Consider the following 25902-nt stretch of genomic DNA (forward strand, 5'->3'; position numbering starts at 1 on the left):
GTTACAATTTGTAACGTCAGTGTTTAGTCCCTCCTTCCCTGCCAGTTTTTCATATGATGCAGAAATAGAAGAACTGTTAAAACAGCTGGATTTCAGTATAGAAAATGGCATTTATTCATACTTTTTGAAGAAACCGATAACGGTGAAGGGTATATTAGGGGTTTCTGTGTTATGTGGGCCTCTTTATAAAATTTTGGTTTGGAAGCTGGAGTTTCCCTTTAAGGTATGGAGATTTAAATTATGGAAAGATCCATTATCCGGAAAACCACAGGTCCCGAGCATTCTGGATAATAGATCCCATACCTGTACATTTTTCTCACTGAATTGAGTTTGGCCCATGATCTTAATTAATATGAGCTAGAAAAAATAAGAAAGGGCTAATGGGAATTTCTCAAAACAGAGGCCCACTGTGGAATAGGACTACTAGGAGGTCCTCTGGTACTCGGGCAGGCCAGTCTGATCTCGTTTACGTTTTCTAACTTACATATACAAGTATAGGATCCATTATCCGGAAGCCCATTATCCAGAAAGCTCCGAATTACAGAGGCCATCTCCGATAGACTTCATTTTATCCAAATAATCCAAATTTTTGAAAATGATTTCCTTTTTCTTTGTAATAATAAAACAGTACTTGATCCCAACTAAGATATAATTAATCCTTATTGGAGGAAAACCCATCTTATTGGGTTTATTTAATGTTTAAGGGTCTGACCACATGGGCAGATTCGGGGAGATTAGTCGCCAGGCGACAAATCCCCTCTTCTTTGCAGGCGACTAATCTCCCCCCGATCTGCCTTCCGCAGGCTAAAATGGAAATCGCTTGGGGGCAGGCAAACGGATCTCTTTGTTTTCCGAAGTTGCCCAAAGTTTCCTCGTGAGGCAATTATGGAATTATGAAGCACTCCTAGTGCCTGCCCCCCGAATGGTCTTCATTATTTATATTTTTAAATTATTTGCCTTCTTCTCCTGAATATTTCCAGCTTTAAAGTGCGGGTCACTAACCCCATCTAAAAGCAAACGTAAAGCTACAGATGAAGTTAATTCTAACATGGCCTAGATTATAGCTCTTGGCTGCCTACACCCACACATCATTGGCTCTTATTCATCCTTCACTATTCCCATTACACACTTAGCCTGACATGCCTTCTCTAAAACTTCTGCATTCTTCCCCAGCAAAACAGGGAAGGATTCAGCGGAAGGTGAAGAGTTAAACAATTTCTCCTCAAAATAAATTCCATAAGCAGAGAAACAGATTCGCACTGAAACCGACAGGGCAATAAAATATGATTGGTATTCCCTTGGTGAAAGGCAGCTTTCAGTGATTTACGCCATATACAAATAACACGGTTAACTAAACAAGCATTGCTATAGAAAGCCTTAAACAGTCTGTAAATAAATGGAGCACATGGGCAAAAATCATTTTTATACGGCAACGCAATACAGGGACAATTCAGTGCTGAAATAGCAGGTGATAACTTCCCATTATTTTCAAAGGGATGCGCATGTTATACTGTAGGCTGACAAAAGCAACTGTCATCAGAGAAAGGAGACTTCCTGGCTTTCGTGTAACAAACTCTCTATGGCTTCTCTATCGAACAGAGACAAGCAATACCTAATCTAAAGGCGTGAAAGCGCTGAAATTACATTTAGGGCTTTAGCACACAGGCAGATTCGGGGAGATTTAGTCGCCTGGCACCTAATCGCCTCTTCTTCAGGGCTGAGCTGCCACCTCCCTGCGGAGAAGGGAAAAATCCCCTGCGAAATGCACTTACGGCGCTTCGATTTCCAAAGTCGCCCGAAGTTTTTCCTCACAACTGAAAGGTGATCCACCCCTTTAAGAGGAAACTGTCCTGCGTAAGGCAGGGGGAAGGCAGTTTGGGGAGACTGTCGCCCCGAAGAAGAGGCGATTAGTCGTCAGGCGACTAAATCTCCCCGAATCTGCCGTGTGCTAAAGCCCTTATAAGGAAAATGTAAAGAAAAGTTGTCATGAAAACGCAGTCTACTGATGAAACAGGGCTCTTGGATGCTCTGAAGAAGCTATTAGCTTATATAGGTGGTTATGTATTAACATGTACACAGAAATGCACTGTAACCATAAAAAGACTAGTTGTGCTACAGATAATATAAAGTGAAGCAAGTTAACCATAAATTACAATTAACAGTGCTACCTGCCGCACTGTTTGTCTTTTGAACCATTCTACAGGGAAGGAGATGTACAGTAGGGAGACAAAATCTCGACCCGCACCCAAACCCGCGCTCGCACACATCCGGCTCCCCTCCTCCTTTTATAGACCTGCACAGCCCCGCCCCACCGATGATGTAACAAAAGGGGCGTGACAGGCAGGCACACACCTATAAAAAGAGAAACTGGCAGTTTAAGGTCGCAGGGAGAACAGGCCTAAGAGCTCAACCCGAACCCCTCCCCAACCCAAAAACTATGCATGAGGTCGACCCGAACCCACCCGACACGTGGGTCCCGCGGGCATCAGGCAAGCCCGTACATCACTAATAAAAAGGGTTGTTTACCTTTGAGTTTACTTTGATGTAGAGAGTAATATTCTAAGACAATTTACAATTGGTCTTCATTTTTGATTATCAGTGTTTTTTTTTTTTAATTATTTCACTTTTCGGACTGTGACTCTCAGGTTTGAAATTTCAGCAGTTATCTGGTTGCAGGGAGTGGTTTGAAGGAAAGACCGGCAAATGAACAGGAGAGGAATTTAACAGAAAAACAAGTAATACAGGTATGGGATCCGTTATCCGAAAACCCTTTATCCACAAAGTTCTGAATTACGGGAAGGCCATCTCCCATAGACTCCATTATAATCAAATAATCCAGATTTTCAAAAATGATTTTCTTTTTCTCTGTAATAATAAAACAGTACCTTGTACTTGATCCCAACTAAAATATAATTAATCCTTATTGAAAGAAAAACCAGCCTATTGAGTTTGTTTAATGTTTACATGATTTTCTAGTAGCATGAAGATCCAAATTATGGAAAGATTCATTATCCGGAAAACTGAAGGTCCAGAGCATTCTGGATAACAGGTCCAATAGCTGTAGCAATAAAACTGTAACCTCAAGGAGTAGATTTTTTTGGCTGTCGGGACAGTGACCCCCATTTGAAAGAGTCAGAAGAAGGCAAACATAAACTATAAATAATGAAGACCAATTGAAAAGTGGCTAGAATTGGCCATGCTAATAAATTCAACTTATATGTAAACCACCACTTTAAATAAAATAATGCCTTCCAGTGGATGTGATACAACCATGCTATGAAGTTCTGGCTTCATATATAAAGAACATCTGGACAACAGCAGTCGCTACTGTACTTACCCATCGCAAGATCCTCAACTCCATTTTCCAAATAGCCATCAAATGCAAACTCCTCATGAATTAGTTGGATAACTTTTTGTAAAGGAGAACATAATGTCCTTTGTGGGGCAACGTGAACCACATTCTCTTGGGATGTACATCCATTGCTCCCTTTATTGGGGTAAGCATTAGCATTGGGATGAATCTGTGGGCTCTCCAACGCTAGTCCCAAAGTAGACAGTGCTAATTTGCCTATGGCATCGTTAACTTTGGTTTCTGAATGTTCCCCTTTCACAAAAACAGGGACAGGAAGGGTTTCAGAGTTTTTTAAACTCATCATGTCCAAGCCATTGTTTACTACAGAGGCCTGTGTTGATGTCTTCTCGGCCTTTGCCTGCTGAGGTGAAGGCCCAGCCTCCAGAGAAACACTCGGCATGTGTTCTGGAACACTAAGCTGCACTCGTACCAGTTTCAGATTTCCAGTTTTGGGATCCTGTTTGAGAATATAATTGTTTATAACTGGGCTGCTTGTTAATGTCGAAGAACTGGAGGAGAGGGAAGAGGCCCTCGATGAAGTCTTTTCTTTACAGTCAGATGAGGAGTCGGAAATGGACGACTGCAACAGATTTAGGTTTTGGCCATTGGAAGAATTTGTACTGGGGTGTGGCCTCTGGCACATCTTATCATCCGTGTGGTTTTCAATGTCACTGACAGAGATTTCTGCTTCCATGTCCTCTTCCATGTTAGTGCACGCAGATAGATTCTGATCGCTGAAAACGATGAAATAAATGTTTTGAATGGTATAAATAGGGGATAATATTTCATTAGGGGTTTGTACAAAGTAACACATACCTGCTAACATCAGTTTTTTGAGTTAAGATTATTGGTCTGAAATATGAGGCTGGAGATGTAAAAGCTGCCGGCAAATTGGTTGGCTTGTCTTTTACTGGAACAGGGCCTTTCACTGCCATCAGTTTGCTCTTAGCTGAAACTGGAACAAACCCTTTGAACACAATATAGAGAGATAATACAATAAATTAACAGCTATGCTACAACATGGTAATCTTTAATGATGGCAGAACTTGGGACAATACAGACTGCACAGGCCTATACATATGGATTCTCAGCCTTTGGCTGACTGCTATCCCACAGCTACAATCCCTTCTTAGAGACTATTATCCCACTGCTACTATAGGCACAATCTCTCCTTACTATACCTGCTATCCCACAATCACAGTCCCTTCCCAGAGACTATTATCCCAAAGCTACTATAGGCACCATCTCTCCCTACTATACCTGCTATCTCACAGCAACAGTCCCTTCCCAGAGACTATTATCCCACTGCTACTATAGGCACCATCTCTCCCTACTATACCTGCTATCCCACAGTCACACTCCCTTCCCAGAGACTATTATCCACTGTTACTATAGGCACCATCTCTCCCTACTATACCTGCTATCCCACAGTCACACTCCCTTCCCAGAGACTATTATCCCACTGTCCACTGTTACTATAGACACCATCTCTCCCTACTATACCTGCTATCCCAACAGCCACACTCCCTTACCAGAGACTATTATCCCACTGCTACTATAGACACCATCTCTCCCTACTATACCTGCTATCTCACAGTCACAGTCCCTTCCCAGAGACTATTATCCCACTGCTACTATAGGTACCATCTCTCCCTACTATACCTGCTATCCCACAGTCACACTCCCTTCCCAGAGACTATTATCTACTGTTACTATAGGCACCATCTCTCCCTACTATACCTGCTATCCCAGTCACACTCCCTTCACAGAGACTATTATCCCACTGTCCACTGTTACTATAGACACCATCTCTCCCTACTATACCTGCTATCCCAACAGCCACACTCCCTTACCAGAGACTATTATCCCACTGCTACTATAGACACCATCTCTCCCTACTATACCTGCTATCTCACAGTCACAGTCCCTTCCCAGAGAATATTACCCCACTGCTACTATAGGCACCATCTCTCCCTACTATACCTGCTATACCATTGCTACTATAGGCACCATATCTTCCCTGCTATCTCACAGTCACAGTCCCTTCCCAGAGACTATTATCCCACTGCTACTATAGGAACCATCTCTCCCTACTATACCTGCTATCCCACAGCCACAGTCCCTTCCCAGAGACTATTATCTAACTGCTACTATAGGCACCATCTCTCCCTACTATACCTGTTATCCCACAGCAACAGTCCCTTCCCGGAGGCTATTATCCCAATGCAACCATAGGCACCATCTCTCCCCTACTATACCTGCTGAGGGTCGGTAAAAAGTGTTGGGATCTTCAGGAGAAACTCTGTCTTGAAAGACTGTCTCTTTATTGTGTCTAATCTGAATACCAGAGAAAGAATATGTAAACATAAACATCAAACGATCAATAAAACTCACATCCAAGCTGAAGAAATGTACAAGTATTTGAAAAACTTCACCTATGTTTATGTTATATGCAATATATAATTTTGTATAACTGTTTGCATGCAGCATTATTTAAGGTGGAAATAGCAACTATTTGAAGCACACAGTGGTATAATGACCCTCTAATAAGCAAAACCCCCTTTATCATCTATTTTTTTCTAAGCCTTTTATAAAGGTCTCCTGTTTTTTGGGGCATATTGTTGGCAAAGTGCACAGCCAGGCCTTTAGCTTGTGCTATACAATAAAAGGACTCTACATATTGAAGTCCCCCATGGGGTTAGCTTTTTAAAAGCAAGGGGGCTGGCCACCACCAAACTCCAGCTGGAGCACCCTATGTTTGCCCTACATCTCTGTTTAACCATACTGAAGCCAAAGAACAACCTGTAAATTATAAAAAAAAAAATCAGAGCATCCTCACCTGCTGTGAAAAGCTGTTTAGGCGAGCCAAGGTTTCTCTGCTGTCTGTACTTCGCTGTTGCAGATAATTTTTGCATATCTATAAAACAACATAAAAGCTTGTTAAATCTAATGAACAGCAACTCTGCAGAATATAAACAGGCTGTGCATCAGATGCTTGCTGTGTGGAAAGTTCAAGAGCATCTTATAGAATGACGGTCTTTTATCTAATACATACTGCATGAATTCCCAAAGCATCAGGTTTTACAAAGTAGAGACATTGCAGTTTCTTTCCCTAATAACAAATTCCATAGTAGGAGAGACACTAGAGCATAAAATGCATGAATAAAACAATACAAGAATGTTAAAAAAAAAAAAAAAAAAGACTACATTACTGTATGTATTTATTAGAAAATCCTTTGTTTATGTCTTTCACTATATATATATCTATCCAAAATAAAGATGCACACAGGGAACCTTTAAAAAGTTATTTAAAATCCATAATTTTATTTAATACAATAAAAACAGGAGGTCAATGTTTTGGTCTGTTCCTAAGACCTTTTTCAAGACCACTAATTCCAATTAGAATCACCTGTGAATAAATAAAACCACAAGCATTCACCCAATACTGTGGCTAACCAGACACCACGTGACAAGAAACCCAGCCCCATAAGGTGGAGCAGGTTGATCATAAAAACCTTTAGGTTCAAAACTTGATCGCCCTTAGCTGAACTATAACTCCCTGCAACAATGTATCTAATGCTTTCTACAACATGTTTCAAAATAGAACTTTAATAATGGATGCTTTAAAAGCAACATAGTAAATAGATTGTTAACGCTGATTCGGGAAGCAGAGGAGGGAGCAATGTTCATTTAACCCTGCCGGTGCCATGGTATTTAACATCTTGATCCAAAACACCTCCCTCTGGAGCAACAGTTTTGAACGGTCTTCACCTGTCCTGGGTGGGGGGACATGATCAATGGCAATATAACGAATCGTAGGGAGCCTGTGTTCTACCTCTATAAAGTGTTTTGCCACAGGTTTATTTGTAGATCCATCTCAGAAGGCTGTGCTTATGGCAGAGCGGTGCCCATCCATCCTTAAACGTAAAGTTAAGTTGGTTTTGCCCACATAAGCCAGACCACATGGACAAGTGATTAGGTAAATAACATGTGTGGTGGTGCATGTAATGTGTTGTCTGACCAAAAATCTTTTACCTGTCTGTGGATGAAGGAAACTGTCCCCAGGGGACATGTGTCTACAAGAACATCTAAAGCAGCCAGGTTTGTCAGGCCGTAGCCAAGTACCCCGCTTAGTTTGATAACATTTGATTGGGTCCGTTTTTAACAGGAGGTCTCTCAGATTTGTGCATCTCCTATGGCATATCATTGGTTTGTCTGGCACTACCCTGTGTAATCCCTCATCCGCTGTGATGATATTCCAACCATCACTAACCACTTTGTTTAGCTTATCAGAATGTAGGTTATACTTGGTGTTAAAAATCAAGTTAGGTTGTGGCTTCTCATGTTTAGTATTGCCCTGTGATTTAAGTCTGGCAACTGAAAGGGCCTGTTCAGGAACATTTACAGGATAGCCACGTTTAGTAAATCTCTCCCACATATCATTAATCTGCTGTTCTGCTAATTCAACATTGGAATTGTTCCTAAACACCAGGCAGAACTGTGAAATCGGTAGTGACCTCTTCATTGACATAAGATGGCAACTATTGAAATGTAAAAGGACATTTTTGTCAGTTGCTCTGTAGGTTTACTCTATACGTTTGTTGTCCATCAAAATTTTCACATCCAAGAAATGTAAATGTTCCTTATGGATTTCAGAGGTAAATTTTACAGGATGGTCAAGGGAATTGAGGTCACTAACCATCTCACAAAATTTTGTTTCAGTGCCACACCACATTATAATGATGTCGTCGATATAGCGACAAAAGAACAACATCTTGTCACCATATTTCGGTAAAATCACATTTTGTTCATATTGGTGCATGAATAAGTTAGCGTAAGAGGGCGCCATGGCCGCCCCCATCGCCATCCCAGCTATCTGTAAATAAAAATCATGTTGAAAACGAAAATAATTCATTGTGAGGGTAAGTCTTAACAATTCCAATAGAAAAGATATAGGGGACCTTCATACTGTCCAAAATCTTCCAACGAGTGTCTCACTGCCTCTAGGCCTGCGTCATGAGGAATGCAAGTATAAAGGCTGGACAAGTCCAAACTTGCAAAAAAGTAAGATGCCCCTTCGGGAATTGCCAATGTCTTCAGGCAATGTTTGTGGTATAACTGGCCAGATCAGTTGCACTTCTATTATCAAACGATAATTTCCCCTTTTCAAATAGCTACAATCTCCACCATAAAGGATAATAGAACTGCAATATATGCATTTTAAATGGCAATGTGTAGCCAGATTTAGCCTGTACTTTCTGCCCTTACTTCAGAAGCACAGATTTCTTTTCGGGTCACTATTACATGGGGGGGATTTGGCAGGTCATTGAGGAGCAGGAGAACATTCTGCCTTATGTCTTAAGTCTATATTCCACCAGTTTGGACTGGTAATCTGTGGATTCTGGCAAATGCCAGATGTGCTGCTGTAAGATATAGTAAACCAAACAAGTCTATCTTGGCTCTATTCCTTGTATACTAACTGCAATCGCTATTAATAAAACCTTCTAATGCTCCATAATAGAGTCTTTCTAAATCAGTGATCCCCAACCAGTAGCTTGCGAGCAACATGTTGCTCTCCAACACCTTGGATGTTGCTGTCAGTGTCCTCAAAGCAGGTGCTTATTTTTGAATTCCAGGCTTGGAAGTAAGTTATATTTGCATAAAATTAAGTACAGTGCCAAGTAAAGCCTCCTGTAAGGCTGCCAGTCCACGTAGGGGCTAATTATAGCCCTTATTTGGCACCTAAGGGACTTTTTCATGCTTATGTTGCTCCCCAACTCTTTTTACATTTGAATGTGGCTCACAGGTAAAAAAAGGTTGGGGACCCCTGTTCTAAATGGTCAAATTTTAGCGATAACTGCTCCAAAAATGTTCCAAACATTATGCTCACCCCTTATGAACGATGACCCGGGTATCTATAGACCCAAGGTCCCGCACATCTGGGTTTGCTGATGCTTTAAACAGGTATAGTTGTAATTCAAAGCAAATGCACTCACCAAATTGGATGAGTGGCCCGGGTGCATCGCCCGGAACCCGTAGCTAAAGGTGAGCTGCACTTATGGCTTCAAATGTATTGTAATCGCTACTTTTTTTTTAACTCATCTTTCTATCCTGGCCCTCTCCTGTTCATATTCCAGTTTTATTCAAATCAATGCATGGTTGCCATGGTAATTTGTACTCTAGCAACCAGATTGCCGAAATTGCAAACTAGAGCCGCTGTATAAAAAGCTAAATAATTCAAAAAACAGAAATAATAAAACATGAAAACCAATTGCAAATTGTCTCAGAATATCCCTCTCTACATCATACTTAAAGTTAATTTAAAGGTGAAAAACCCCTTTAAAGGTCATACCATTTGAATGCGATCAGTGTGGGGTCCAAAGGTTTGTCAGATAGGAAGAACACATTCACCCTTGTATTAAAAACTGAAACTCACTGAGACAGTTGCAGCAAATGATTGGTACTTTTCCCAAACTGTTGTCTGGATAAAAATAACTTTAACATGTAGGCCGGGTTTCTCATAAATGGAACCCCTGCTTTTCATTAGTGGGAAGACTACAATGCATTCTATACATTGTGAAATGCTATTAAAATCAGATGTGTATAACAAAGGCCTTTTGCTTCCTCTTCATTCGTTTATTGACAAAGACTATACATTTCTCAATACAACATGAACAAACTGCACCCCCCATTTGAGATTACCTTCAGAGACTCTGCTATTGTAGGTCTCTCAGCGCAATTCTGCTTTGCCATATGCAGAAGGAACTGCTTTAGCCTTTTAGGCAGCGCCAGTTTATGATTACAGGGGAAATTGAGCTTTGCAGCTGACCATAAAATAGCTGCTATACCATAGACGCAGGCCTGTAAAAAATACAAAATGTCCAAATATCATTTTTGCAACAGAAAAATACACAAAATTTTAAAAAGTATAAACCAGCACGGAAACAGCTGAACAACAAGGATTAGGGGAGAGATTAAATTATTACAAAATATACAATTTCAAATGAAACATAAAAATGACAGATCCTCTTTATCCCACTGGTGACGGGCTTTTCTTTCTCCCCAAGTAGTATCTGGTCTTTTTAGTGCCGACTCATACTATGCACCCTTTCATCACTTACCTCCCTGAAGCTTTACCCATGGCAGTTCTATCTCCCCTTAGCATCACTAGTTCCCACCCACATCATTATCCCTCTCTTGCCCTATAAGGCCATTTCACCATGCCTTAAAGGAAAAGTTCAGTGTAAAAATTAAAACTGGGTAAATAGATAGGCAGTGCAAAATAAAAAATGTTAATTAGCCAAAAATGTAATGTATAAAGGCTGGAGTGACTGGATGCCTAACATAATAATCAGAACACTACTTCCTGCTTTTCAACTCTCGAACTCTGAGTTAGTCAGCCACTTGAAGGGCGGCCACATGGGACATAACTGTTCAGTAAATTTGCAATTGATTCTCAGCATGCAGCTCAGATTCAAAAGCAACAGTGGCTGACTAACTCAGAGTTCAAGAGCTGAAAAGCAGGAAGTAGTGTTCTGGCTATTATGTTAGACATCCAGTCACTCCAGCCTTTATACATTACATTATTGGCTAACTATATTGAAATTTTTATTATTTTGCACAGCCTATTTATCAAGTTTTTATTTTTACACGGAGCAGTTTCTTTACAAAAATGTCAGTGCATTTTCGTTCTCTCTGCCATCATTAATACCACCATGTTTCTCTCTATATGTTTAAACCTCTAGTGTTCTCATCATTTCTTCTTACTAGTTATACAAATCGGTATAAATATAAGAAAAAGGACAGCTTACAGCTCTTAAAGGAACAGTAACATCAAAAAATGAAAGTGTTTTAAAGTAATGAAAATATCATGTGCTATTGCTCTGCACTGGTAAACCTGTTTTCTTCAGAAACACTACTACAGTAGTATATAGTTTATAGTATAAACTAGCTGCTGTGCAGCAATGGCTGAAATTAAAAAAAGGCTTCAATGGCACAAGTTAAATCGTGGATAACAGATAACACTATTATGTTCTACAGAGCTTATCTGTTATCTGCTGTGTAACCTGAGCCTTTTCTCCTTTGAATGGCTGCCCCCATTGCTACACAGCAGCTTATTTATATAAACAATAGTAGAGTTTCTGAAGCAAACACTTCAGTTTTACCAGTGCAGGGCAACACTACATTATATTTTTATTACTTTTAAAACACTTTCATTTTTTTACGTTACTGTCCTTTAACAGCGATTTATTTTATTTAGTTTAGCCAAGGCCTGTGCACTGGGGTGCACGGGGGTTTATTTTCTACAGTGCAGTAGAATAGAATTTTGCAATTTCAGAAACTTCTGCCTATTCTTCCTCCAGTTGTAGGATCTGTGGCTGCTGTCAATTATCAAGGGGCCCGTGATACTAACTTAACAGGGCCCTCTCCCCCGGGGTCTAAATTATTAGCATGTTGGTCACAAGGGCCCCACAAGTGGGCCCTACCAAATAGAAAGCAAAAAATAAAAAGAAAGAAAATAAAAATGACCTACAAACACATGGTCATGCCCATGATCATTCATACCTCAATTACCTAAACTCTGCCACCTCGGAAGCCCCTCTTGGCACTGTCTGGCCCTAGCCTAAATGGATGGAAACACTGGAGGTCATCCAACTGCTGTTATAAATCAAGAATGGCAACCAAACCTGCACAGTAGTGCTGGAGCACCTGCTTATGTGTAATTCTTAGCTTTAAGAACCAACTATGCTCCAGTATATTCTACATAAAGCCTATGATTAAGTATCAGTAAGATACAAAACGCAAAAGGCTGTATTTTTATGTACCTAATAAACTTCTAATCATATTTCAAGTCTGTCTGGAAGATTGTGAAGTGTCTGCTCTACTACAACACGGTAATCCGCTCCCTTAGCTGAAGATAAAAATCATAAAGTATCTCCACTTTATTTAGGACTACGTTAACCATGTTGATCTTGGGTTGGGACCGTTGTTTATATTCCCAGCAACATCAACAGAAAAAAAAAATCTATTAACAACGAAATAAAAAAACATATACATCCCTACAGCATAAATGAAGAATAGTTTACATTACCTTCTCTGATCCTACTCCTTCCGGGTCATATTCAGGAGGAACACAAAGGGCGTCACAAGATTCTAAAGGAAGAGAAGAAAAACAGTTGCCTTCTGTGGCTTGGCATACACCTCAAACACTGAAAGGTAAATGTTACAATATCTTACCTTGATTTTGATGAGGAAAGAAGAGAACTTCTCCACTATCATCAACAAACACCGACTCCAGACATAAAATATCTGCAAAAAAACAGGTTAGGGCTTAAAGTCCATGTGGTGTCTTTATTTTTAGATATAAAGACCTGTCCCTGCCATAATGAATTTCAAAGGGCATGACGAGCTAATTCAGTTGGGCTTATGCAGATACACTATTTGAACTATCTAATATAAATATATTTTCTTTTAACAAAGACATACCTGATTGCAGTAACCATGATAGTCTAGCTCCGGACAGTAAGGGCTTGGATGTATTTTATGTATTTTATGTATATGAGACACATTCTTATACTATCATGCTTTTGGAACATTTGAATAATTATGGTATCATGTTGCTACTATACTACTGTACATAGGATCAAATTAAAACAAGTTAGAAAAATGCAAGTTAAAATAAATTCTTCAGATTCCAGTGTAGCTTTAATAATCCATATAAAGTGAGCCGCTGGAAACTGGAAATTGTGTATGAACAATGCAGTACAGTAGCCCTGCCAAATGCATCACAATGCTTTTTATATTGCCAGAAACTGAAATGATCTTCACATGCGTGCAATTACATAAAACTGCTGGGCTTCTTTTTTATCTGCCGTGTCTTTTTTTTTTTTGCCCCACAAGAAAGACCTTTTGTATATAGGGTACAAACATCCTCTGTCAGCAGATTACTGGCTGACAAAGGAGATAGGGGTCTTATTCTCTTATTGAGATGACAGTGTTTATATAATTAGATTTTCCATTCAACGCATTGACATGATGGCAACACTGATGTAACATTCTGCTCTTTTTGTTAAAGCTTCTTGGCTCAACTGCCCTTAGAGCAAAGGACAATATATTAAATATCTGTGCTAGTGATCTGTGCATAAAACTTGAAGTAGTACTACTAAAGGCTTGTCAATGGACATCCGGTTGCAAAAATCAGTCATTGGAAACAAATCAGCTGGGCTTATGTCAGAAGAAGAAATCATGATTGTCGGACTCGGACTTGCAAGGACCACTTCCTGCCCCCCCCATAGGTTGACAGAATCATTTAAAAGAGAACTAAACCCCCTTTCCCTCCATAGTCCCCCCTACCTGCTCCCCCGTACAGGTGTTAAAGGAGAAGTAAACACCTTATTTAAAAAAACCCTACCCTACATAGACTCCCTCCCTCCCTCGGTGCAGATTCACGGTTCACGGGCGCCATCTTTTTCTTCTTTGGTCTTCATCGGGTCTTCTTCTGGCGCTTTGGCAATTTTCTTGACTTTCGGCGCATGCGCAGTTGACAGATACCGTAAGACTGCTGCAACTGCGCATGCGTCGATACAGAACTTACTTTTCGATGAAGACCAAAGAAAAAGAAGATGGCTGCCGTGAACTCTGATGCCGTGAATTTGCATCAAGGGGTAAGCAAAAAGTTAGGGGCATTTACCCGGGGTAGCAGTTAGGATGGGGGGGGTCTATGTAGGGTAGGGGGGTAGGGTTTTTTTTAATAATGGGTTTACTTCTCCTTTAACATCTGTAAATGCTTCTAAGCCTGTAATTACCCCTCGATGCAGAGTCAGCGCAGCAGATCTCACAGGCACCATCTTCTTTGGTAATTTTCGTCACTTTCGGCGCATGCACAGTTATCATGAAGTGGAAGACTGCTCGAACTGCGCCGATACTTAACGAAAATTACCGAAGCGCTGAACATGGCCCCATGAGCTCCATTGTGCTGACTCTGCAATGAGGGGTAATTACAGGCTTAGAGACATTTACATATGTTAACACCTGTGCGGGGGGGAAGGGGGACTATGGAGGGTAGGTGTTTTTATTAACAAGGGGGTTTAGTTCTCCTTTACAGGAGAACTAAACCTTAACTACAGAAGTAGCTAGAAATGTTGTACATTGTGTTTTGGGCTTCTGTACCAGCCCAAGGCAACCACAGCCCTTTAGCAGGGAAGAAGTCTCCAAAGATGCCCCAGTAGCTCCCCATCTTCTTTTCTACTGCATCACTGCCCATGGTCTCTCTATGCTGCTGTCACATATTGAGCTTAGGGACTCACTCGCAATATGCAGCATACATAGAATAAATGTCACAATATAAGGCTGATTAGTAATCAATACAGATAATTACTACTGTACATGGCAGCACAGAAACCAGTGCAACCAGCATCAGAATTGAATAATCAGCCCTGTAGAATCAGATTATATTACAGACAAACCTCATTTTCTGCTTGATATTTTGCGATGACCCCTAAGCTTAGCTTCTCAACAGCTGCTCAGAGCCCACTGAGCATGTGAGTGTCACAGACACTTTCCAAGATGGTGACCCCCTGTGACAAGTTTGAAGTCCTGGATCATTGCTGCTATTGACAAGCTGAAAATTTAGGCTGGTGCAATTCAGTATATAAAATATGGCATTTTAGCCACATACATTTTAGGGTTTAGTTCTCCTTTAAACCTATGTCTCCTCTAGCATACAATCCTCTCTGCAGTTTGGGACCATACCTCCTGCCTATTCCAACCCTACGTCCACTTGCTCTGTCCCCATAGAGTGTAATGCAGGAATCGACCCATCTCCTCTGACCTCATTTTCTGAACTGGCTGAGAATACTCCTTCAACTTGTTGTATGCTAGAGGAGACATGATGGGTGGTGCACAGAATCTGTAGAAAGCAGTGGGACTTCAAGTTCAACCAGCCTAAGGGGGTGGGAAAATGGTCCCTGTGAGTCAGAGGAAGATTATGATGGGGTTCTCTCAATTGGAGAAAAAACTAGGGGCATTTTTCTTTCTTCCCAGAATCACAATTTGCTGGCAAGTATCAAAACTTGATCTGCCTTCCAAATCATGTGCTTGTATATATACAGTCACCCAATTTGACCAGTCTCTTGCATTTCAGTTTTATGGATATTTGAACAGCAACCCACAATGCATGGTTTGAAAATAAAAAAATTGTAATGTAGTCTGTCGAGACATCAGTACTCATTATTTATAAAGTGCAGTACTGTGTCTGCATGCAGGGTGGGGCCCGGTTGTAAAAATGTAGTTCAATGTCGTTATTTACAGGCCTCCCTGACTAGCTATAAGAAAAAAGTATTAAAACCCATTTAACCCAATAAAATAGAATTATTAAAGGAGACATATAGGATAAATTAAAAAACCCTAATTTTGTTTTGCTTTTGGTGTTGCTTTTACATGGTGCTAAAAATTATTATCTTTAAAATAGGGATGAACCGAATCCACTTTTTTGGATTCGGCCGAACCCCCCGAATCCTTTGTGAAAGATTCGGCCGAATACCGAACCGAATCCTAATTTGCATATGCAAATTATGGGTGGGAAGGGGAACATTTTTTACTTCCTTGTTTTGTGACAAAAAGTCACGTGATTTCCCTCCCACCCCTAATTTGCAAAAGAAAAAGGCAGAATCCCGAACCGAATCCTGGATTCGGTGCATCCCTACTTTAAAAATAGCCCCTTTATTGGAGCTCCCTATGGATGTTATACTAGTCCCTGTCCCTATTTTAAATGAGGGATGGGTGTGTCCTAACAGTCCCTGCCCGAAGCATAGTAGGAGGGGGACAGCCAATCACAGCCCAGCAGTCACACAAGCAAATACAGGCCTCAGTTCCCTATCAGGTCCTGCTATATCTAAATGAATATACGGTAACGCACTGGTACGTTCTTATTTTTTACCCAAAATGTCTCCTTTAAACATTCAATTTTTAGTTTAAACGCTGTAATAGCTAATACGGAGTCCAGCCACTTAAACTTAATCTGATGAATCTATAAAATGTTGCTTTCTCAACACATATTTTATGCAAATGCTCTCTTTTTAGTTTGGCATGTATGCGTGTAAGTACAAAATAGATAACTTCAACACTACCTGGATAATCGATGTATGTCTGTAGCGTGTATAAGCACTCGTAACATAATGCCCACAGTTCTTCTTCATTTAATGGAGTTCCACACTTTAGTACAAGTTCTTTAAGTGAAATCCACTGAAAAGAAAACAAATAAACAATAAAGTTAATTAGCCTAGTAAAGGAAAGGACTGCTTACTGTCGAGCAGGGTCTACTATGGCCCACCACAGAACCTGATAACCTGGGGCCATGATATAAGTTTTTATATGGTCCAACGGCAGAAATAAGCATGGTCGGATGGAAATTCTCCTAAACTATGATCTACTGAGGACTGTACCCACTGGGAAATCTAGACAGATCTGTAATGAATATATCAAACAAAAGGCCACCAGAAGCCAGCCATTGGGTCCTCCAAAAGATGTTGTGTGACAATACAATCTATTAAAAACCATAAGCCTGAATGTTTATCCAGGTCCCCCAGTTATACCATGACACTAAGGGAGTTTGATATTCCTGTATTAATTCATAACATACGTATTTGTAAAAGGGAGTGTACAACGATGTCATTTATGTCCACATAAAGAATTAATTGTATTAAACGGGAAAAAGAAAGTCTTATTTCCATAAACAACTGTAAAAAATATTTCCATTTACCTGCTGATCACTTGAAATGCTTAAACCTTTTACTTCATTAATGTCTAGCTCAGGAGAATTGTCATGTCTTGTAGCAGTCACTTGCTCTTTGCAATACGAAGGGTTTGAAGGAGACTCTTCATGTCCTGAGGGCCATCTACTCGCATTTAAGTGCTTAAGACTTGAATGAGGCTCGGATGGAGCGCACATTTCCGGAATGGCTTCTTTGTCGGTACATAAAGAATGCTGGCTTTCTTTTGCCAGCGCTGTGACAAGGTTTTCATAGGAAACATGGGACTGGCACAGTGGATGGTTGAGGGGAGAATTGCAGTTTCTGTGGTTTGGCATGGAGTTGCATGAAACTAAAGAGTTGTCGGTTACCTTTGAATTCACAAAACAAATAAACTTTTTTGTCTGGCGTGGGCTTGCTTCATCTGTACAAAGTTGCTCGCCCGTACTATCAGCTGGAGAGGCACAGCTAGGCATAGATGGCCAGCTTTTCAGCGTAATCCTTCCAGCACCTGGTGGGGAATGGCAAGGGGAATGTTTATCCATGTTATTGGCTGCAGATATATATTTGCTTCCTCTGGGTTTCTTAAAGTTGTTTCTAGTCCTTTCCTCCACTAAATAATCATATTTCTCAGGGCATACATCTGTTGTTCCTTCACTTATGGGTTTCTCAAAGTGATTTCCAGAGAACGAATGTGGAGCTGGACACTGCATATCCATTTGTGTTCCATTCTCTAAGCAGCCATTTTGGATCTCCTCCCTATGGGACGAATTGATTGTGTGACTAACAGTCCGATGGCTGGCGGAATTCAAGTTGTCTGTGACAGAAGATCTGTTGCCTGGGTTTTTTTCGGTTGTTTGCAGTTTTCTGCTCACTCCTACTTTATCCATTCCTTTCCATTCCCAGCCATCTACATGAAATAAACCGTTATCGTTATTTTTTCTTTATACATACTGTTATTGAAATGGGGTAAAGGTGATCCACCTGAAATCTGGTTTTGAGCCTTATTGAGAAAAGGCTGCATATGCCTAGAAACATAATAAGTTATTTTTTGGCAACACATAAACATGGGAGACCACCATAAGCAACAACCTATTGGTCAGCCAGTGCCTTTTTGTTTGGAGCTTTGAGCTTTATTGTCAATGGCACCAATGTTAATAGAGAAGCAGCCCAAACAATCTGGCAAGGTCTTGTGCAGAATCTGGGTACCCCTAAAAGTACTACTGGGGTCAATGTTTGCCAAAAAAAACTGCTTTTGGGTATAGGAGACATGATACAGATTTGCAAGGAGGTAAGAGCTTGAAACAAATGGGTGCTAAGACAGGAATCATATTTTGATGGGATTGTTATCCCTTAAAGGGATACTGTCATGGGAAAAAAACAATTTTTTCAAAATGAATCAGTTAATAGTGCTGCTCCAGCAGAATTCTGCACTGAAATCCATTTCTCAAAAGAGCAAACAGATTTTTTTATCTTCAATTTTGAAATCTGACATGGGGCTAGAAATATTGTCAATTTCCCAGCTGCCCCAAGTCATGTGACTTGTGCTCTGGTAAACTTCAATCACTCTTTACTGCTGTACTGCAAGTTGTAGTGATATCACCCCCCTCCCTTTTCCCCCCAGCAGCCAAACAAAAGAACAATGGGAAGGTAACCAGATAACAGCTCCCTAACACAAGATAACAGCTGCCTGGTAGATCTAAGAACAACACTCAATAGTAAAAACCCATGTCCCACTGAGACACATTCAGTTACATTGAGAAGGAAAAACAGCAGCCTGCCAGAAAGCATTTCTCTCCTGAAGTGCAGGCACAAGTCACATGACCAGGGGCAGCTGGGAAATTGACAAAATGTCTAGCCCCATGTCAGATTTCAAAATTGAATAAAAAAAAATCTGTTTTCTCTTTTGAGAAATGGATTTCAGTGCAGAATTCAGCTGGAGCAGCGCTATTAACTGATGTGTTTTGAAAAAAATGTTTTTTCCCATGACAGTATCCCTTTAAAGGAAAACTATACCCCCAAAATGAACACTTAAGCAACAGATAGTTCATATCATATTAAGTGGCATATTAAAGAATCTTACCAAACTGGAATATATATTTAAGTAAATATTGCCCTTTTACATATCTTGCCTTGAGCCACCATTTCGTGATGGTCTGTGTGCTCAGAGATCACCTGACCAGAAATACTACAACTCTAACTGTAACAGGAAGAAGTGTGGAAGCAAAAGACACATCTCTGTCTGCTAATTGGCTCATGTGACCTAACATGTATGGTTTGTTGGTATGTTTGTGAGTACAGTGAATCCTACGATCCCAGGGGGCGGCCCTTATTTTTTAAAATGGCAATTTTCTATTTATGATTACCCAATGGCACATACTACTAGAAAAGTATATTATTATGAAAATGGTTTATTTACATGGAGCAGGATTTTACATATGAGCTGTTTTATGCAATATCTTTTTATACAGACCTACATTGTTTGGGGGGTATAGTTTTCCTTTAACAGACAGCAATACAATCAATGTAGGAGTCATTCAGTAAATTTCTACTATTTAAAATATGGGGCCTGAGGGCACACTAATACCTACATATTATTATAGTTGACCTTTTTAGCAGCAGCCACTAATATATTTGCAGATGAGCAAACGTTGTACTGATATACAGCAATCATATTTGTAATAATATGGTTAATAATGGTATCTAGTACTTGATCCAAACTAAACTAGCTATATTCATACTATATATAACTATATTCATGCTAGTGTTGAGTGCAAAGCATAGCACGCTATAAATGAAAAATGTATTTTGATATATCCAACATTAAATTATTATGCATCTCCTGTTATTTGTTCATCCATATTGACTTTTTGTTCTAGTTTAAGGATGGAAGACGTGCAAGACTCACCTTGGAAAGTGCTAACCGATTCTATAGAGAGGACTCTTCTGCCAATGGATGAAAGACTTCGGCAAATCATAGAGGAAGAACAGTTGAGCCTTGATTCGCACAAGGATATAATGCTCTGAACGTGGGAAAGAGTTGCACATACAGAAGGAAAAATGCTTAGTTCAATCATGCATAATCATATGCCCTAGAGCCTTGTTGACCTCCAAACATTTTATTGGTCTTCACACTTGAGGAACATAAGTCATGAAGATAAATTTGGCGGTGCAACCAGGGGCCAATACCCATGTGTGCAGTTTGCTATGGTCTAATCCAGTGCACAGGTTTCTAGCAGATTCAGAACTACAACTCTTAGAGTTGTTTCTGGGATTTGTAGTTCAAAAGGCTGCAGGATGAATCTATGGTGTGCTTTTATTTTCCCTCTGCCTACAGGTGAAGCTCTGCAGAGCCCCACAAAGATAATGATTTCAGGTCAGTTATCCCTGTTTGCACCCCTCCACTGAAGATGTCTCAGAGTAATAACATGAACAGCATGGTTAGTACATTTCCTTAAAAGGAGAAAGGAAAGGTAAAATCCCCTTGTTCAAATAACGTGGGTACTGTTTGCTGAGAACCATGCTACAATCAATTTTAGGTATTCCAGGTGTCCCCCTAACTACTTGGCACCACAAATGATTTTACATTTCCTTCTCCTTTAACAGGAGTTACCAACTAAAGTCTATTTAGCAGACAGAAAGGCTCATTTACAATAGCAAGGCCCAAATATTTGCACAAACTTGTTCTGTATATTCCTAATGGGCCAGTATGTGAAATGCACTTATTTTGCAGAATATGACCTATACAAAAGGAAGCCCTATAGTTTACACCTGCCTTGAGCAGGAGGTAATACCAAGGTTCCCTTTGTGTGTTTTGTAAATGAGCCTTATGGACTTGTTGAAATAGGAGATCCACATAGGAGAGTAGCATTAATATCAATACAAAGTGTAAACTCAGGGGACCCTTACCTCAATATCTGGTCTGTCCGCAGGGTTTTCCTGTTGCATAAGTTCTAGCAAAGAATCCAGATCATGACATAATTCTGTTTCTAACTCCGGCTCAATGACGAACTCGATTGCTGCTTTCAGAGTTGCGCCCAGTGAATATACATGTGCCTAAGTGAAGGAATTAGTTTATAGTCACATACACTGGTGAGTTTGGTCTCATTTATCAGTGGTATAGGTGTCCATACAGGGATACCCGTACCACGGACAGATATTGGTTAATGGTAATATTAAGAATATTAGGAGTAGTCAATACTGCTTGTTTTTTGAACTTGCATCTAAATTCTTTTTTTTTTTTTTTTAAATAAGATACAACACATTTATTTTTCAATTGCTTAATTTCATAGATACAGGTGATTCCAGAAAAATCCAAATGGGTTGACAGATCTGGATATTCACGATCAAGATTGGCCATATGGTTGAATGTGGCCCTCAAAGCCATTTTACGACCCTAAGCTCTATCCCCAGATGTTCCCAAACCTTATAGTGTACAGCATATAGTATTTTCTGGTTACATAGTACAGGTATGGGGCCTATTATGCAGAATGCTCGGGACCTGGAGTTTTATGGATATGGAATCTTTCCATAATTCAGATCTCCATACCCTTAAGTCGAGGGTCCCCAACCTTTTGAGCCCACAAGCAACATTCAGAAGTAAAAGGAGTTGGGGAGCAACACTAGCATGAAAAATGTTCTTGGGGTGCCAAATAAGGGCTGTGATTGGCCATTTGGTAGCCCCTATGTGTACTGTCCACCTTCATTGAGGCTCTGTTTGGTAGTACACCTGGTTTTTATACAACTAAAACTTGCCTTCAAGCCTAGAATTCAAAAATAGACCCGTGCTTTGAGGCCACTGGGAGCAACATCCAAGGGGTTGGAGAGCAACATGTTGCTCACAAGCTACTGTTTGGGGATCACAGCCCTAAGTCTACTTAAAATATAATTTAAACATAAATTAAATCCAATAGGATTGTTTTACCTCCAGTAAGTATTAATTATATTTTAGTTGGGATCAAGTACAAATTACTGTTTTTATTATTACAGAGAAAAAGGAAATTATTTTTGAAAATTTTAATTATTTGATTAAAATAATAAATACATCAATGGGAGATGGGCTTCCTGTAATTTAGAACTTTCTGGATAATGGGCTTCCGGATAACAGGTATACAAAGGTTATACCAAATGGTTAAATGGCTAGCTTAGCAGCAGGGCCCACTGGGACTTTTTTCTGGTACCCTGGAGAGCCAGTCCACTGCTGATTCTACAAATGTATAACCCATTTATTACTATTATCCTCTACTTTTAAAGTACATAGTATTTTACAGAAACTGTTCCTCATTCATACCACTCTTTGCCCCAGTAGTAATCACATTTACACAACCCACTAGAGTAAATTTTATAAGAAGCAAATTAACTGACCTGTATGTTCTTAGATTTGGCTCAACACGTGGGCAACCTTGTATGGCTAGTCTAAGACTTGTTGTCTTTGCAGAAGAAAAAGTTTATAGGCTGAGTGCAAATAGGGTGTATTGGTTCGCTTCTCTCTGTCTGTGTTTTTTATGCAGGCAGAGAGAAGGGGATCTGCTCCTCTCCGCCCCTGTGTGTGGCTCCTCTAACACAGCGTTGTTTTGAATGCAGCTATACGGAGGGGAGATCAGGCCCGAATATAGATGCTTTCCCACTTTATTGGGCCAATGTCGAATTTGTGTAGCTGTACTCTGGCCAACGCTATGTGTCAGAGGAGTCACACACACATGAACGGATAGGAGCAGACCCCCTTCTCACTGCCTGCATCCAATACCCTCAAGCTTCATATTTATATATGTATAAGGAAGAGCATGGCAATAGATAATGGAATTAAGCATCCACATGGGGAGGGCTGTCAACAATCAGACTGGTGACAGAATTAGATAGTACTAGCACAAAATATTAAACCCAATAATAGGGTACTGAAAGTACGAAAACAGCTTAACACATGTATATTACAACAGACACCAACATAGTTGCACCTTTAAATAACATAAACATAAAAGTCAATGGCAGAGGTCCATTTGAAGATTTCTTGCCTTCATGATTTTTGGGTGTTTTACCCTGGTTTTGCTTGAAAATTCGAGGTATTCATAACCCTATAAACTCCACAAATTCAAGGTATTCAAGTTTTTTTCCCAGCTGCAGTCATTCGGTTTTTTGACATTTGGATTTTTTTATAAATGACCAAACATTTGAGTTTGTTTAAATGGTGAGTTTATCCGAGTTGTAAAAAAAAACCTCATTTAAATTTTGATAAACAAGCCCCTTAATCTCTTGACCTAAAAGAAAAAAAAAATAATGTAACAAATTTAAATAAATGACTACTAACAATGTGGAGCTGGTGCATCTCTAGTTGGTACTGGGCTGCACAGACCATTTAATCAATTGGACTAATGTATCTGTGAATTCATCTCAATGCTTTCTTTGTTTCCCCATTCAGCTGGAAGCCTGAAACACTGCATCACTAGTACATAAAATCATCTCATCTATTGTATTCCTTGCTGTGATCACTGGTAGTGCAGTGCTTCATGACATACAATGACACATATACACACACAAATATATATATATATATATATATATATATATATATATATATATATATATATATATATATATATATATATATATATATATATATATATATATATATATATATATAGCTCTATTTCTTTACAACAGGTAAAAGGGCATCCATTCCTTTGATATTTGCTTTTAATGAAGGTAGAAGATAATTTTTGGAAGCATTAACATGACCGATAAAGCAGTGATATCACACACAAAGGCAGAGATATAAACAAACAAAGTCTTGTTGTGTAGCAGTTTCCTCCATAATACAATATGGATAGGGATATTTGGATATATTCAATTTAATTATTAAAACTCCCTGATGTCTCTAATTCTTCTGAGGCTTATTCTTGGGTGTCACTTACATTTTGTTTAAAGCAGTGCGGCCATCTGAACTTCAGCCCAAGTCATGGATCCCTACAAAGGACCTTCAGGCCATTTTGGGGCGCAGCATGTCTCTATTCCTTTAAATAGCATAATAACACTTTCCTCTCATTACAACTATACACTAATCCATTAGCCAGAAATCTCTAAATTAAGGGAAGGCCATTTCCCATGCACTCCATTTGAATCAAATAATGAATTTTTTTTAAATGATTTTTTTCTCTATAATAATAAAGCTGAGTCTTGTACTTGAACCCAACTAATTAATCTTTATTGATGGTGATACTGACACTACAAAATTATTATTCAAAATATTAATCTACATAATAGCTTTTCACTGATATTGGCCTGTCTTCAGTCAAACTGATATTTGCTTTTGATGAAGGATGAACATAATTTTTGGAAGAACAGGTATGGGATCCATCATCCAGGAACCTGTTATCCAAAAAGTTCTGAATTACCAGTCCCATAAACTCCATTTTAAATCAAATAATTGAAATTTTTAAAAATCATTTCCTCTGTAATAATAATAATACAGTGATCCAAACAAAGATGTAATTAATCCTTATAGGAGGCAAAACAACCCTATTGGGTTTATTTAATGTTTAAATGGATTTATAGTAGAGTTTATGGAATGAGATCCAAATTACAGAAAGACCCCTTATCCGAAAAACCCCAGGTCCCAAGCATTCTGGATAACAGGTCCCAGACCTGTATTAACATGTCTGATAAAGGAGTTAAATCAAATACAAAATAATAATAGAATGGCCAACGTATGCAAAATTCAGAAGAAAAAAAAACTCACTGCCCATATTTATTTTAAAGAATAAAATCCAGAAAATGACAGATGAAATGCGGTTAGGATTTAATCTGGTTAACCTCATCTGTACACTCCAGCTCAAGGCTGGCTATGGGATTTCAGGAGTTAGAGAAGGCGTCTGAGTTTGAAAACAGAAAATAATTCAACCTTGGACTTGCCTGGATTCTTGCTACTCTCTCTCTTATTTATCAAGGGTCAAATTTTGAAGTTATGTGAGTTTTTTTAAAACTCCCATAAACTCGAAATTCGACCAATCGAAATTTATTAGTAAAATCTAATTTTTAAAACTCGAATCCAATTCAATTTGAATTTAAAAAAACTTGATTCGAGTTTTTTCTCCGAAAAAAACTCAAATGTCAGGAAAGCTGCAAACAACTCAAAATTGATCCCTGGCCCTCTTCCACCAACTTTAACAGCAATTCGGCATTTTTTAGGTGGCGAATAGTCGAATTTGAGTTCTTTAAGGGCCAGAGTATGAAAAATCTCGAAAAAAAACGAATTCAATATTTTTTTTAAAAAACTCGAATCGAATTTGACAGTTTTGACCATAAAAAAACACGAAAATTTGAATTCGAACCAGAGTTTCAATGGGTTCTTCGGCATAACATGGCACAAAGTAAACAGACAAGTATTAATAAAGCAATTAGTCTATGAAGGCATAGAATTGTTATTTAGACAACAGTTTGGAATTCAATGGGACTCAAGCACTATACCAAATCCATGTATGTGGTGGAACCAGTTTAGTCAGGTTCATAACAACAGCAGTGTTTTTAGGACTGAGGGCAAATTCAGAGTGACTCTAGAACATGCTCAATCAATGCACTCAGGCAACAAATTGGCACTGGATAGAGAAGCACAGTCTCACTATGGGAAACAAACACACATTCAGCCCTCTTTTAAGCAGCTGTAAAGCTAATCTGCTAACAAGGCAATAAATTACTAGATAATAATATGGTTAAAACTCATCAAGTGGATGAAAAAAACTAAACACGTGTTTAAAGGGCCACCAGATATTAAAGGGGTTGTTCACCTTCCGAACACTTTTATTGAGGATC

The 25902-nt window shown here is 39.4% G+C and overlaps 1 protein-coding gene across 2 annotated transcripts in view; it reads right to left on the minus strand.

Moving 5' to 3' along the window:
• Positions 1–25902, minus strand: part of kndc1.L (kinase non-catalytic C-lobe domain (KIND) containing 1 L homeolog) — a 92035-nt gene that overhangs the window by 36284 nt on the left and 29849 nt on the right. For both annotated transcript variants that reach the window (XM_041568656.1, XM_041568655.1), the window contains exons 4-14: positions 21010–21156; positions 20009–20123; positions 17112–18010; positions 16480–16594; positions 12590–12661; positions 12444–12505; positions 10055–10213; positions 6192–6269; positions 5611–5689; positions 4169–4319; positions 3338–4086 (exon numbers count right to left, since the gene is read on the minus strand). In XM_041568656.1, coding sequence (XP_041424590.1) covers positions 3338–4086; positions 4169–4319; positions 5611–5689; positions 6192–6269; positions 10055–10213; positions 12444–12505; positions 12590–12661; positions 16480–16594; positions 17112–18010; positions 20009–20123; positions 21010–21156 — 2626 coding nt within the window. The remainder of the gene's footprint in view (positions 1–3337; positions 4087–4168; positions 4320–5610; positions 5690–6191; positions 6270–10054; positions 10214–12443; positions 12506–12589; positions 12662–16479; positions 16595–17111; positions 18011–20008; positions 20124–21009; positions 21157–25902) is intronic.

The sequence above is a fragment of the Xenopus laevis genome, chromosome 7L (genome assembly GCF_017654675.1).
Source record: "Xenopus laevis strain J_2021 chromosome 7L, Xenopus_laevis_v10.1, whole genome shotgun sequence".
In the NCBI taxonomy this organism is placed as follows: domain Eukaryota; kingdom Metazoa; phylum Chordata; class Amphibia; order Anura; family Pipidae; genus Xenopus; species Xenopus laevis.